Source organism: Macrobrachium nipponense, chromosome 33 (assembly GCF_015104395.2).
Source record: "Macrobrachium nipponense isolate FS-2020 chromosome 33, ASM1510439v2, whole genome shotgun sequence".
NCBI lineage: Eukaryota > Metazoa > Arthropoda > Malacostraca > Decapoda > Palaemonidae > Macrobrachium > Macrobrachium nipponense.
Genome location: NC_087219.1, coordinates 17,942,010 through 17,958,208, shown reverse-complemented (window position 1 = coordinate 17,958,208; position 16,199 = coordinate 17,942,010). Strand labels below are relative to the sequence as shown.

Below are 16,199 nucleotides of genomic sequence, written 5' to 3'. Positions count from 1 at the left end.
AGAAATAAATGTAACCTAAAGGGTGAGGCCACACCAAACGCGGCGAGCGTGGAGGTTGGAGGGAAGAGGTTCCCGCGGCAGTTTGAATCATAGGTATCTTATGCGGGTGGCCACACAAGACTAGCGGGACGGCTCGACCCTCTGCAGTTGCCGCCAGGCGATGTAACATGTTTTAAAAATACCGCGGCGGTTCAGGCGTCTTCAACCGAAACAAACCCCATTTTCTATATGATTAGGGAGGGACTATGTTACTTGAATGGTTACTTCCCTTTATTGATTATATGATAACTATGTTGTGAAGTTAGTTCCCGTATTAAGGAACTTTCATTTGTAACCTAGAAATTGTTTAAAGCATATTATCATTGTTAAGTAACTGATATTAGCATAGAAACGATTAAGTTTTAAGCGACTACATTTATTATCTATTCAGTAAATATTTTTGAGTTAATTATTCCATATCTGTAATGCATGCTTAAATTATGCAGTTATTTCAGCACCTCTCATTTGTGTGTATTTCAGAATGCGTTCAAATGGAGTTCTTATCATAGTCTAAATACTTTCCCAGGGGATGAGTTCATCATTGAATTTAAAGTGAATATAGAAAAAGGACCACACTACGTAAATAGACCCTCCGACTTGACATGGTCACTAACGTGCAGATGAACTGGCAATCAGTTGCCGAAGTGTCACCTGTTCAGCGGTTGTGGCTACATAAGAATCATTTAATTGGGGAGGTGTTTCGGAAGAGAGCTTTATGGGATCCCTGTGATCCATTCCATAAAATTACTTTTTTTCAAGAAATGGAAGAGGAGTAGAACAAGTGGCCCTCAGATGTAGCCATCGGTGTCATGCATTCGACCCCCAAAAACTTAAAGGTGCCAACTATTATGCACTCAGCCACTCCAAATAATCCTTGTCCAGCTGCATAGACTTGATAACTATACGAATCCTCAGTGCAGCAGTATCACTTATTTATGAATATTCGTGGTACTTTGTACTTTCGTTAGTTAATGTAACAATGAAGCAAAAACTGATTTTTCCTTGTGTTACTTTCTTTTATGTAGTTTCCATTAAACTATTTTGTTTTAAATACCATTAAATGTTTTAAATTGTTTTTTATTTCAACATAATTCAGACAATAATCAATTATACGTCTTATATAATTTGCAATTAATTCTCGCTCTTTTGTTTTTCTAAGTATCTTTAAGGAAGTAACCCTATATGCTGTTAGTTTTGCAATAATGAAAAGTTAAAATCCACATTTTCTTTTCGCTTCCCCAAAAGTAATAACTATATGGGAAGTAAAAATATATATATATATATGGATATTAACCTTTTATTATCACAAAATTCACTGCCAAGCAAAGAACCAAAAGACCTTTAGGTTATACGTACTCTATCGTCAAGTTTGACACTTACGATTTCTATTAAAGGCAATTTCCTATCCAAACGTTACTTTGCAAAGAAGTATATCTTTGACTGCTGAGAGTGACGCGCGGGAGGGAAGGAGGGAGGGTGGCGTTTCTGGTGTGGCCATGTGTAGTTTTGACGCTGCTCTCGCCCGAGACGTGCCTGCAACCTCGACGCTCCCCGCGCCCGGTGTGGCCTTACCCTTAATGTTTGCATGCTTTAATGTTTGCATGCTAAGAATGGCAAAATCATCGTTGCCACATTAGTGGAGGCTTCACACATACGTTCCATTATTATAAACTGTTTCCATGAATTCTAGTTGTCATAGTAATGCAATAATGATAAAATTGCTTTAATATTTATGTATATATACTTCCAATACATAGCCTAATTTCACCAATTTCAACGTTTTGTGTGTAGTCTTATACCCAGTTTGGAGGGTCAACACATACCGAATGGCAACAGAGAGAGAGAGAGAGAGAGAGAGAGAGAAAGGAAGGCGGAGGAAACGAAGAAGAAAAGGGATGGCGGTGGAGGGGGGGGGGGGGGGGGGGGTGGAGGGGGGGGGGGGGGGGGGGGGAGTGAGGTGGTGGTTGGGAGCTTTATACATACACGTGTTTCGTATCATTTCTGCATAATGGAGTTTTTGTCTCTTGGTACAAGGACAAGTGTCGTATTCTTTACGATTATTAGTGATTCACGATACCCTTATAAATTACGGCACTGGGTGTGTAATGCACTATAGCAAATCTCGTTCTGTTACGAGTGTTCGTTACAGAAATAGGTATTGCCCAAAACGTGCTTGCACTGTCTCTGAAACCCATAGTAGACATGCTGCTTAGTTGTCAATCAAGTTTTTATAACCAAGTATTTTTTACAAGCTAGCTATTGAATAAATATGACATTGTTATGATACAATAAAGTTTCATACATACTTACCTGGCAGATATATACATAGCTATAGACTCCGTCGTTCCCGACAGAATTTTCAAATTTCGCGGCACTCGCTACAGGTAGGTCAGGTGATCTACCGCCTGCTCTGGGTGGTCAGGGCTAGGAACTATTCCCGTTTTCTAATCATAATCTCCTCTTCCACCTGTCTCCTGCGGGGAGGCTGGGTGGGTCTTCAATTGTAATTATATCTGCCAGGTAAGTATGTATGAAACTTTATGTATCATAACAATGTCATTTTTCATACATTCAACTTACCTGTCAGATATATACATAGCTGATTGACACCCTTTGGTGGAGGCAAGAGACAGCTAACTAACTGACTAGACAGGTAAACAACTATGTTGTAGGTATAAATAAACCTTAGTTCCTACCTTCTTAGATGGAAAGACCTTCGTGGCTACCGCCTAGGAGTCTGCTTCATCTCAAGAACCTTAGCGAGATAGTGATCTGCGGCCAAGAATTCTTGTGGATCTGTCGATGGTCTCTTCCACTTACTCGACAGAATCCTGGAAATGGCGTTTGTCAATGGGAGCACATCCGCTTATATGACAACACGCCACTAATTTAAGGAGCACACAAACAATCCCGATCACCCGATCCTAACAACCCGTGTTAGTTCTAAGATTGCCTAGAGTTATCCCCAAACTCTTTGCAAACAACCACAAACTCGAAATCATACATACAAAAATAACAAATTTTTGTACCCCTCTAATAGTCAGATGTCACTCGATTTTCAAATAAGAGAAGTGCAGGCCGCCTGTGCGACAACTGACACTCCCATCAACCGAAAACCCGAGAAGACACATCCGACAAGAGGGTTACGTACCTAATTTTAAGGATTGGTGCTTTCTCCTTACCCAGAACCGTCTGTGCTGACACAAACGGACCTAACGAAAAGCATTTATCATACGTAAACTCGTACGTCTTTTAAATAATGGGATGCAAACACAGAGTTGCATCTCCAATAAGTTGTATCCAAAATGTTCTTTAGTGACATATTTCTTTGGAACGCCACCGAGGTTGCGATTGCTCTAACTTCGTGGGCTCCCACTCTTAGGAGATTAAACGAATCATCTGGACACTTCTTATGAGCTTCTGTGATAACACTTCTCACAAAGAAGGCTAATGCGTTCTTAGACATTGCTCTCTTGGGGTCTTTCACTGAGCACCAAAGACTTTTCTGCGAACCCCCCAACTGCTTCTTCCTGTCCAGATAAAACTTTAGAGCTCTAACTGGGCACAGGGATCTTTCTGCCTCTCTGCCCACCAAGCTAGAAAGTCCCTTTAACTTCGAAACTCCTGGGCCAGGGATTCGAAGGGTTTTCATTTTTGGCCAGAAAAACGGGGACTGAAATGAAACAAATTGCTGAGTCTCCTTTGAAGCCAAACTCTTGATTCAAGGGCGTGCAACTCACTGATTCTTTTTGCCGTTGCAAGAGACATCAGAAACAAACACTTTCTCGTGATATTACGGAACGAAGCAGTGTGAAGTGGTTCGAATTCATCTGATGAAAGAAATTTAAGAACCACATCTAAGTCCAGCTTGGAACCTTAGGTTCGCGTGATTTAGATGTTTCGAATGATGAACGAATGAGGTCGTGCAAAATCCTTGTCATTCGTTAGATCTAATCCTCTGTTTCTAAAGACTGCTGAGAGCATACTCTGTACCCTTAATAGTTGGTACCGAGAGATGCGACTCTTGTCTAAGAAAAACAGAAGGAAATCTGCAATTTCGGTTCACAGAGGTACTGGAAGAGGACAGCTTCTTCGACCTACACCAGTTTCTGAAAACTTCCCACTTCGATTGTGACACTCGTCTCGTAGATGATCTGCGGGCTCTAGCATTGCATTTGCTGCCTGGCGAGAAAAGAAAACCCTCTCGCTCTGACGAGTCTTTCGATAGTCGAAAGGCAGTCAGAGCAAGAGCGGGTTAGATTTGATGGTACCTCTCGAAGTGGGGTTGTTTGAGCAGATCTATTCTGTTTGGAAGAGATCTGGGGAAGTCCACTGTCCATTCCATCACCTCTGTGAACCAGATTTGAGTTGGCCAATACGGAGCGATCAGAGTCATCTTGGTTCCTTCGGATGCCACGAATTTTCTGACTACTTCCCCAGAATCTTGAACGGGGGAAAACGCGTAAACGTCTATTCCTGACCAGTCCAGGAGAAAGGCGTCTGTTGCATAAGCTCGGGGTCATCTCCACCAGGGCGCAAAATGTATCTATCCTTTTGGAGAGGAATGTGGCGAAAAGATCTATTTGAGGCTTCCCCAAAAGGCGCACAGGCTCTGGACAGACTTCTGAGTGGAGTGTCCATTCTGTGGGAAGGACCTGGAATCTCCTGCTCAGTCTGTCCGCTCTCACATTCCTCTCTCCCTTGAACAAACCTTGTTAGAAGAATACCTTCCTTTGGTTCGCCCAAATCAGTAGATCCCGTGCCAGCTCGTACAGAGCAAAAGAGTGCGTCCCTCCTCCTTCTTGACATAAGCAGAGCTGTCGTATTGTCCGAATTTATCTGCACGGACTTTGCCTCTGACTAAGTGTTCGAAGCTCTTTAGCGCCAGGTGTATTGCTAAAAGCTCTTTGCAATTTATGTGCCATGACACCTGTTCTGCCGACCAGGTGCCTGACACTTCTCTGGGTCCCAATGTTGCACCAGCCCGCCTCCGAGGCGTCTGAAAAAACAATGTCAGGCTTGGGTTCCGTACCTGCAGGGACACTCCTTTGTTTTCCTTTATGTGGAAGCAACCACCACTTCAAATGGTGTTTTATTTCTTCCGATATTGGAAACGTATCCGATAGCTGACCTGTCTTCCAACTCCAACTTCTTCTTAGGAAGAACTGAAGCGGTTCGAAGATGTAATCTCCCTAGGAGAAAGAACTGTTCGACGCGAGGAAAGGGTCCCAGAAGGCTCAGCCATTCCCTCGCCGAAGTGCGCTCTTTCCCTAGAAAGTTCGATACTGGTGCACAGCCTTTCTTTTTTAGTCTCTCTTGCGATGGAAAAGCTCGAAAACCCCGAGAATCCATCTGAATCCCCAGATAAACCACGTTCTGGCTGGGGATCATCTGAGACTTCTCGAGTCACGATCAGTACCCAAAGACTTTGTCAACTCCAGTGTTAATAACAGGTCCTCCAAACACTGCTTTTGAGACCTGGCTCTGATGAGCCAGTCGTCAGGTACATTGAGACATTTATCCCTTTCAAGTGTTAGGTGTCTCGCTACATTTTTCATCACGTGTGAAGACTTGAGCAGCGTGGACAGGCCGAAACACAGGGCCCTGAACTGATAATTTGTCTGCCTCGAACTAACATAAATCGAAGGTACTTCCTCGAGAATGGTGGATCGGGAGGATGTGGAAGTATGCGTCCTGAAGGTCTATGGGACACCATACAATCCCCTTGCCGTAGTGCTGCAAGGACTGAGGCAGACGTTTCATGCTGAACTTCTGTTGTTCGACAAATTTGTTCAGCGCACTTACGTCCAGTACCGGTCTCCATCCTCCGAGGCTTTGTCACAAGAAAACAAGCGGTTGTAAAACCCCGGGGAGTTGCAATCCAGTACAAGTTCTATTGCTCTTTTCTCCCCACATCTGTTCCACCATTTGACGAAGAGTCCGTCCGTCATCATCTGGTCCCTGTATCTGGCGGACAATTCCCTCGGAGATGTTGTCAAGGGAGGAATGTCCTTGAATGGGATGCGATACCCCTTCTTGATAATCGACATCGTCCAAGTGTTGGCTCCTAAGTCTTCCCAGGCTTTCGCAAAATACTGTAGCCTGGCTCCTACGGGGTTGTCTGGAGACAGAACTCTCAGTTTCCCTTTCTTAAAAGCACGGAAGGAAGACCTGCCCCTCTTATCAGTTGACTTCCTTCTGGCGATCGGTCTCAGTTGGAAGACCTCCTCGAAAGGGCTGTTTCTGAGCTGGGAGAGCCACTTTCTTCTCTCACTAGCCACAGGCCTACTCTTCCTTGATGATTGTCTAAGGAGATCCTGGGTGGCCTTTTCCGTCCAGAGAATGCGCGATGTCCTTCACCAACTGCGATGGAAAAAAGGTGTTTCAGAGAGAGGCGCAAACAATAAGGCGGCTCTCTGCGAATGCGAGACGGCCTTTGTGAGGAAAGCACTGTGCACCGCTCTTTTCTTTAAAACACTCCTGCACCATATAGCGAGCATAACCTCAGCTGATCCATCCTGAACAGCCTTATCAATGCAGGCTAGGATACAATCAGGGTTTCTGGGTCGAGTTGTTCATTTTCTTGAGATTTCTTGGCCAGAACCCCCAAGGGACCAATCTAAGAAGTTAAAAACAAAAACTTCTAGGGTGTGAAATATGACCCCTTGGATGAGGTGGTCCGTTTCCGAAAGCCCCCATGTAACCTTTGCTGCATTCAAGGCGTGCCTTCTAGACGAATCCACCAAAAACTCGAGAAATCTGATTCGGCGGAAAAAACTGAAACGGACAGGAGACAATCCCATATCCTCTCCCGTTTTTCGTACCAAATTCCTCTCCTTCCTGTAAGTTTGGCGGGAGGCATACAAAAGACCGTCCTTCCTAACTCCTTCTTCTTCTTGAACCAGGAGTCAAGAGATTGTAGCGCTCTCCTCATAGAAATGGCAGGCTTCATTTTAAGGAAAGAGGAAGACTTGAGTGTTTCGTGCTCGAAAACTGCGAACGTGGAGAAGGGGGAGCAGCTGGGTGTCAAAGAGTCTCCATATTCCTCCAACAGAAGGGACGAAAGGACTTTATAATTAGAAGATCCTTCCTTCATTTCATCCTCTGATGCATCTTCTGGGTTAAGAGGCTCGGAAGGAGAAGGCTCTCTCCTTTCTACTGACTCTTCTCTTACTCTCTTCCGAGTGTCAGGTTTCATACGAGGAATGCGGCTGGTGTACAGCAGGAGTATCTCGCCTGGGAGGAGTAGCGTGCTTAGGATCCTCCTGGCGCCTGGCAGGCGCCCAAAGCGCCTTCGAATACTCCTGGCTTTCAGCAGGCGCCTGGCGTTCTGGCAGGTCGCAATTTTTCATCAGGCGCCCTGGCGCCATTGGCAGGCGCATTTTCATCAGGCGCCTGGCCCTGGCCAGGCTGGCAAAGGCGCCCAAAGCGCCTTCGGAAACTCCTGGCTTTCAGCAGGCGCCTGGCGCCTCGTAGGCGCATTGTGTTCATAATACTCCTGGCGCGTGGTAGGAGTATTAAGTTCCGCATATTCCTGGCGCCTGGGAGGAGTATAAGCTCGTAATACTCCTGGCGCCTGGGAGGAGTATGGCCTTTATTAGGCGCATTTTGTGTTCAGAATACTCCTGGCGTTTGGTAGGAGTATTAAGATCGAATACTCCTGGCGCCTGGGAGGAGTATAACGCTTGATTGAAGATCTTGAATGTCCTGGCTCGTTACGCCTACTCGGAGTTTGGCTTCTGGTTGGCGCCCTACTCTTGACAGGAGTAGCTTCCTTTCCTACTTCTCGCCTGCCTAGCGCCCCGCCCCCCCCAGAGATGGCCGCCTGTGCGACAACTCCCCTGAAGGATGCGTCGCGCCTGGCAGGAGATAGTTCTTTAGATCTTTTAATAGGAAGCCTATCATCCTTCTTACGAGTAGGCTCCTTATAACGAGTTCCTGCTAGCAAGGCTAATTGCTCTTGCAAATTCTTCAAAATTTTCTTGGTTGAGGAATCTTCCGAATCAGGAGAGGGAGATCTGTAAGGCGCTCTAGGATCTCCTCTAGTCCCAGAGTCTGACTGTATTCTCGCCCTCTTTACTACCGAAGGAGCTCCTCCTTCCGAGAAGCGCTCGGGACTCGAATTGATCTCATGTTCAGCAGGCGCCTGGCGCCTGGCAGGCTCTTGCATACTCCTCTTCAAAGGACGGGAGGGAAAGATTCGACTCCTTCCACCCTCTTCTCGGAGAAGGCGAACTCGACGACGAAAAAGCACTCTCGTAGGACCCTCTTATAGCGGTCTTAGCAGTCGATACGATCGATTCTGCCGAAGGGACGCCTGATCGTTGGGGATTCTCCACAACCCCCGTACGGCTTTCGACTTTCCTTCTCCTCCGGGCCAGGGAGCTTGGAAGAGGTCTAGGCCTGGGAGCGTCGCAGAGACGACCCCCCCCCCCCAAGACGCCCCCTCCCACTACCACGGGGGGGGGGGGGACACTAATATCACTGCCACATTCACTTTCCTTACCTTCCAATGCCGCGACCTTTTCCTGCATTTTCTGAAGGGAAGCTCTAAGTTCTGCTATTTCCGAAGCCGAACTAGAGGGATTAGCCATTTGTGAACGGGCTGAAACAGAATGGTCATTATCATCATAGGAAGAAGCTACAGAGCTATAAAGTAAATCATGAGAGGCAGACCTTCTATGGGTTTTCTTCCTCTCTCTATCTCTCTCCTAACTTCTTCAAGTAAGAAGTTAGATTTCTTCCACTTCTTGTGCACTCAGATTCTCACACTCATTACACGTATTCTCAATTGAACATTCAACCATTCTACACCCTCTACAACTAGTGAGGAATCTACCGAAGCTTTCGGAATCCTCACCTTACAGCCCTCATTCACACACTCTGAAACTAACACTAGAATCAGACATATTCACAAAATCCAAAAACCAAGTCCAAAAAACAGTCCACGATAGCGAATGCCAAACAACGATCCAAGTACGTCACAAAAATATCAGCGAGAGATGATCAAAAAGCTTTGCGAAAAAAAAACGAATTCTAGTCAGGAGGAAGTAACAACAATGTTGATACAGCCGGCGACAGAGAGATTATGATTAGAACGGGAATAGTCCTAGCCCTGCCACCCAGAGCAGGGCGGTAGATCACCTGACCTACCTTGTAGCGAGTGCCGCGAAATTTGAAATTCTGTCGGGAACGACGGAGTCTATAGCTATGTATATATCTGACAGGTAAGTTGAATGTATGAAATTGTATTTTTCTCAGTCAAAACATATGCCCCTCAATGCTAACTTTCCTCTTTTAACGACTTTCTGGTCATTGCAAATTCGGCCCCATAATTTCTTATGGTGCGAAAACAGACAGAGGCCCATGGACCGAAAACGATTGCGTCACACTACGGCGATAATCCAGCAGTAAAACATCTTCATATATCCAAAAAGTAAATAATAAAGATATATATGCGCATTACGATTATAACAATTACATGTATAGCTGATAACAATCTGCATGAATAACTGGTAAACTGTTCTGCAATGACAGTCGAGTATAGCAATTATTTACAATAGGTACGAAAGTCAAGATGTCGTGACGTCATAATACAGAACTTAAAAGAACGTTCTAATTCAGAAAAATAATTACTTAAATTTGAGTCAGAGTCGAGTTACTTTTTCAATAACGAATATTTTCAAATTAATCATCATAAATATGTAAAATATTGATGTTTTACTACTTATTTAAAAATTAGCTAAGAGCACGCTTCTCGTCATCTTCTACCAAAACAGCTGTTTACTCCTGGCTAGTTGTTGGTGAGAAATCGTGTTTCGATTGTTGTGATAAAAGTGCTCCAGCGTCTGTGGGTACAAGTGGTGTGCGGATTTATCACAGGAAATGGAAAGTTTGTTGACACAAGCGACACCGTAAACATCGAGATGGCGTCAATCTTCGAAACATTTTTAGTTGTAAGTAAAAATTTCTAAAGCGTTTTGGTGAGATTTCCACTGCCGTGGGCGCCATTTTCAGTACCCTCTGTTTAAATCTTAAAATTTAGCCTTAATTTCTAACTTTGGAGAAAATACTTACTTCGAAAGGAGAGTAGAGGTCTTTAGCTCCGTTTCTCACCAACAACAAGTCGCGACTGATGCCCATCTCGGGTGTCAGGACGCGTTATAATGTACTTTTTCGGAGGGTGGCAAACATTGATTGTAGGTGGCCTGGTTGGCCTGCCGTGGTAATCTACCCTATTTCATCATTTTATTAGGCAAACGTTATCCTCCGCGTCTCGACAATCACCAAGTACAGGTTTATAATAACGAGGGGCGACTAACAGACTTATACCAGTACGATCACCCGTCGGACATAGCATAGGATAGCCTAAGTCATTTAGCCTAACCTAACCAGAATCTGGTTTCTATAACCTTCTGGCTAACCGTAATTATACCTACGCATCCCACAGCAATCTCCAGACATGCAAAATTACTATCATTCTACATACTATCTATACATTTGAGATCCTGGAAACAACCAAATCCTGTTCAGGGGAGTTAAAAATAGGTTTACGTCAGCGACTGACACTTGAAAAAGAACCACTCCCAAATTTCGAAGTGGCCCTGATACCTTCGAAAAACAACTCACCTTCGGCAGGTCAATGGGCGAGGTAACCCCTAAGGCATTTGTCTTGTAGGAATCGGGTATTCTACACACGATGGCGTGTGTATAGCGAAAAGCTGACATTTTAAATGAGAAAATAGCAGACCTTTTGAAGCACTACCGCTAACTATAGTAAACACTAAGCGCAAAGTTCTACCTCGTAGCACAGTTCCAGCAATTTTTTACAGGTTCTCTATGGTTTTTCTAAGTAAGATAAGTTTACTTTAATTGCCGGATTTCATTAGAACAATTAACGTAATTTATGAAGCCATCAGATTATCATTAAATAATTATGATACATCATTTGTATTTAAACACCATGGCTACCTTGTTTTTAAACAAACTCTTGTTAGATTGTAAACTGCATTTTTCGTTGTTTATAAATGAGATTTATACAATTATGAACTGTATTTTATGATTAATAATATATTTTAATAATTTTAATAGTATTTAAATTACTGTAATTGACATTAACAACCTCATATGCAACGTTTAACTTAAATGAAATTAGACGCAATACTAAAACTCACAAGTCTAATTTTTTTGTGCTGACGAGCACTTCCACTCCGTGCGGTTTGTAGTGGATCGCAGCAGAATTCCAAAATGTTCAGAAATATAACTTTTATAGAAACGAACAAGGGCAAATGTAATTAAAAATGGATCTCTTATGTCTCAAATTCTTTCATCTTGAAAGTTTGCGATATTTTTGCTTATGGCAACTACGCATCAATAGACTTTATCTTTTAACAGGGTGAGCATGTATCATTCATCAACCTAACATTATCAATTGATTATTTTATGATAAACAAAATGTCAAGTTTGTTTTCCATTTCCAAAACTGTACTTGAAATCCAATGAACCTTTACTAACATTCCACATAAGGCGACATTTGACCATTGGAGTTAACATACAAGAATTTGCAAACATACAAAATGCAACACCGTTCGATGCGAAGCATCTCACACCCGGATTTGGGCCATTCTGTGTCCACGCACATATTAATAAATATATATAACAGCTTGATGACGCATCGTACAGCACTTTCAGGCACAAATCCTGCGGGCGCCAATAAACGACCTGTATTAGCTGCAGAAATTTCAGAAATTTGTTTTGTATGCTTTATGCTTTTTCAGAATATCAAATTCTGTATATAAGTAGTGCAATTCATACAATGATTCTGATTTTATATATATAATATATATATAATATCTACTATACTATATATAATATATATATATATATAGTATCTATATATATTATATCATATAATATATATTATATATATATATATTTATTATATATATATAATACTAATATATATATGTGTGTGTGTGTGTGTGTGTGTGTGTGTGTGTGTGTGTGTGTGTGTGTGTGTGTGTGTGTGTGTGTGTGTGTGTGTGTGTGAGAGAGAGAGAGTAGATCTCGGCTCAGACACAGCCAGTGCATTCCGTGGCCTCATTGTATACACGTTGTGAATAAATAATATAATTATTATAATGTCTAGAATTCATATACTACACCGGCAACCTGTACTACCCATTTCTAGGCCCGGCTGAGTAAAACTATGGTAAAATATGGAAAAGAAAAGGTGGGGGTATTCTCTAAAGGAAGCGATGGACAGTACTGATAAGCGGCTAGTGCGTGAGTATGGTTAATGCATAGTCAACAAAGACAATCGTAAGCTAATTTACTGTGGGAGAGTTGTATAATCATATTACCGTCGTATAATTGTGCGATTTTAAATCAGGGTTGCAGGACTTTCTTCTTCTTCTGCCATAATGTCAGTGGGATTCTGAGTCACAAGAGTTATTATAACATTTAGACGAGTATACGCATTCATACAGGACAAGTCAATTTGGCCATCATAACTTGTTAAGCAGGCTTCTCTTACTATATCGAATTCTTCATGAAAAGATAAAAATCGGCCAAGCGAAAAGTAGTGAAAAGATGCGAACGTCTATCAACTCGGAGAACATAGTTACCCAAATTCTCAGTATTACGTTTTCTTCCACAAGTACAAGGTCAAGATTAGCATCGTTACCCAATACCTCGTGATGGTTAAGGTTAATCTTTTCAACATCAGCAAGTCTGCCATTTTATTAAATACAAATACAAATCTGTGATATCCTTACAAATCCAAACCTGTGGGAATGTGTGTGGATTTACACACACACGTAGTATAATATATATATATATATATATATATATATATATATATATATATATATATATATATATATGTATGTATATATATATATATATATATATATATATATATATATATATATATATATATATATATATATAAACTTTGCTCAACATGTCTTTCCGAAATCTCTTTCCAAAAGCCAAATTTTCATGCAGTATGATACTTGGAAGGTAAAAGGAAGTATGATTATGCCGTATACTAAATTTCTTTAAATTCATCAGAGAGTGAATTATATTAAATAACATTCTTCTTCCTTCCAGCCCCATCCACTCTCTCTCTCTCTCTTCCACAGGAAGTTGACGTACCATCACTCATTGATCTCTGGATAAGTATTATTAAAAGAAGACTTGCAACTCTGCAACTCTCCGAGTGGCTTTGCACCCGGCTCAGCTTCACTCTGAAAGCAACCCCCCCCCTTTTTTTGGGGGGGCCGGGGGTTGGAGGACTCAGTCCGGAGGTCTACACAAAGCCTCCTGAAGCCTTTTACACCTTACTGCATTTAAGGGCTACCTTAAGAAAGGCCCAATGCTGACATAACCATAAGCATCACTCTCAATCTCGTATAAGCCTCCCCGCCGTACTCCCCTGGCATTCGAGAACTTAAGTCACCCTTGAAGACCAAAGATCTGAAGACCTTGAGGGCTTTTTAACCAGAGTGACCCTAGGTCAGTGCAAATTATTATTATAATTTTTTGCTTATTATTATTTTTTTTAGCCTAAGCACTGCCATCATGCAGGTGCTTATAAAAAACCCCGACAGGATGACAGCCAGCACTTCTCTGCTGGTGGGTTAGAACCTGGAGGTCTACACCAAGCTTATTATTCCTTTTTTATGTCTTATCACCCTTCTGCCTTCCAGCAAGATCCAGCGCATGTGGTAAAAGCCACCTTAGTCTAAACCAAGCGTCAAATGACATCCAAAATTAAGTTAAGTATATCTCAGTTTAACCAGACCACTGACCTGATTAAAAGCTCTCCTAGGGCTGGCCCGAAGGATTAGATATTTTGACGTGGCTTTGAACTATTTGGTTACCTAGCAACGGGACCTACAGCTTATTGTGGGATCCGAACCACATTGTATCGAGAAATGGAATCCTAATCACCAGAAATAAATTCCTCTGATTCCATGTTGGCAGAGCGGGGAATCGAACTCGCAACTACCGGATCAGTAGATGAACACGTAACCCACTCGCCCAGCGAGGAACTTAATCCAGTGACAGCAGCCAGCTCCTGTCCTCCATGACTGGCCTATAGTTCTCCAGTGCGTCAATCCAACGAAGTTTAGTCCAATATCCAAATAATATTCTTTGGATACCGGTTTAGTCAACATTACTGCACCCCAAAGCTGACCCGGTCACCCGCCCTGCCGACGACCTGGTACTGGAAGCGTCCGACCACCCGCTGGGACCTATGAGGTCATTCAGCTCTAAAACGGAAACTGACAGTGGAAAGGTTTGGAAGGTTTAACAGGAGGGAAACCTCAAAGCAGTTGCACTAAGAAACAAGTGTTATGAGAGGGTGGAAGCAAGATGGAAGAGAGTGAATATGAATGGAGGTACAGTAAAATGAATGAAAGGGATTGCAACTAGGGGCCGAATGGACACGCGCTGCAGAGAACCTTAAGTAACACCTGAAGTGCCTTACGGGCTGCTCTAGAAGCAAGAGCCCGTGCTGGCATAAGGCCAGCTAAATCTTAAACAAAACTTTAAGTCACTAAGTGCTATAAAAGTATAAGAGTGCCAGCGTTTCTCAGTCTACAAAAGTAATGCGAGGAACTTTTGCTCCTACTGAAAAGGGAATAACTTAACTAAGAGAATTCATTGCAAAGTCTGAAACTAAAAAATCATTATTTGCTGAACTGTATTCATTTTCGGCATGATTAGTGATGCCACGGCAGTGTCATAACTAGACACTGGGAATGTATTAATGTACAGATTGAACTAAGGAACCTCCGTAATGAGGCTATAATATTGACAATTAAAAGCCACAGCAGTGTTAAAAATATATTATTGTACAATGCTAAAAATGACTAGGAGAGACTTTAGATTACAGCTCCGTATCCCTCCTCAGTCCTACCCTAGGACTGAAGAGGGATACGGAACACTATCCGAAAGTCTCTCCTAGTCATTTTTAGCATTGCTTGTTTGTATGGTGTTTTTCCGTTGCATGGAACCAGTGGTTATTCAGCAACGGGACCAAGGGCTTTATGTGACTTCCGAACCACGTCGAGAGTGAACTTCTATCACCAGAAATACACATCTCTAACCCCTCAATGGAATGCCCGAGAATCGAACTCGCAGCCACCGAGGTGACAGGCCAAGACCATACCGATCACGCCACTGAGGCGAATTTTTAGCATTGTACAAAAATATATTATTAACAATACTTTGGCTTTTAATTGTCTATGTACAGATTAGTAATGTACTAACTATACTCTGTTTTTTTCCATCTGTCCATCCGCCTGTGGTGTTTGCGCATGGTAACACTGCGTCCCGGGCTTTAAATAACATCCTATTTCGAATATTAACGGTGCGATTCGCATACAGTAAATTATTAAAACACTTTTCAGTTGCAAATGTACACCAAGATATCCTTTTATTTACCGAAAACTTACACATAGCGTAACTATTTAAAGCCCTGAAAGCAGTGTTACCATGCGCGACCACCACAAGCGGATGGACAGATGGAAAAAAACAGAGTATAGGCAAAGGCTACTGTAAAAAAGAAAAAAAAAAAAACACAAGCCAGAGAATACATGGCTTGACATCTGAGCTCCTGCTGGCTTCATGTTTGAATTACTTGTACGAAGGCTTGCCTATGAGCCCGATTCAAATCAATTCAAGTTCATTTGACTCTGCAGTGTAGAATTATTTCTTTGAAGGAAAATTCGGTAATGATATGATTATTTTATCTTTGATGTTTACCATTCTTAGCATATCAGGGAAGAAGAAAAAATCAGTAATTTTAGCTTATAGGACTGGAAAACACTGATGTAGGCCTACTGGTGCTTCAAAGTGACTTGGCTAATGTATCAATTTTCTTCTTCTTCTCAGCTCAGTCTCGAGTCGGGGTCGATGTTCTTAATGCGGCGTCTTTTCCAGGTGTTTCTAACGCTCGCTGAACTGCTCGTTTCATAACTCCTTTTTGGGATTTTTCCTAGATAGTCACCCACAAGTGTTTTAACATAGCACAAAGACTATAATACAACTTTTACAAGTTTTTCTCAATCTTTTATTTTTCATCTTGTTATAGCTACTATTTTTTTTACTAATTAGTTGATGGATGTACTAATATTTGCTAATAATCG

The 16,199-nt window shown here is 42.3% G+C and overlaps 1 protein-coding gene across 1 annotated transcript in view; it reads right to left on the bottom strand.

Annotated features, from left to right (window-relative positions):
- The window catches only part of LOC135202979 (N(G),N(G)-dimethylarginine dimethylaminohydrolase 1-like), an 87,977-nt gene extending 77,144 nt beyond the window's left edge, over positions 1-10,833 (bottom strand). The window contains exon 1 of the mRNA XM_064232512.1: positions 10,669-10,833. Coding sequence (XP_064088582.1) covers positions 10,669-10,767 — 99 coding nt within the window. The 5' untranslated portion in view covers positions 10,768-10,833. The remainder of the gene's footprint in view (positions 1-10,668) is intronic.
- Between the last annotated feature and the right edge of the window lie 5,366 nt (positions 10,834-16,199).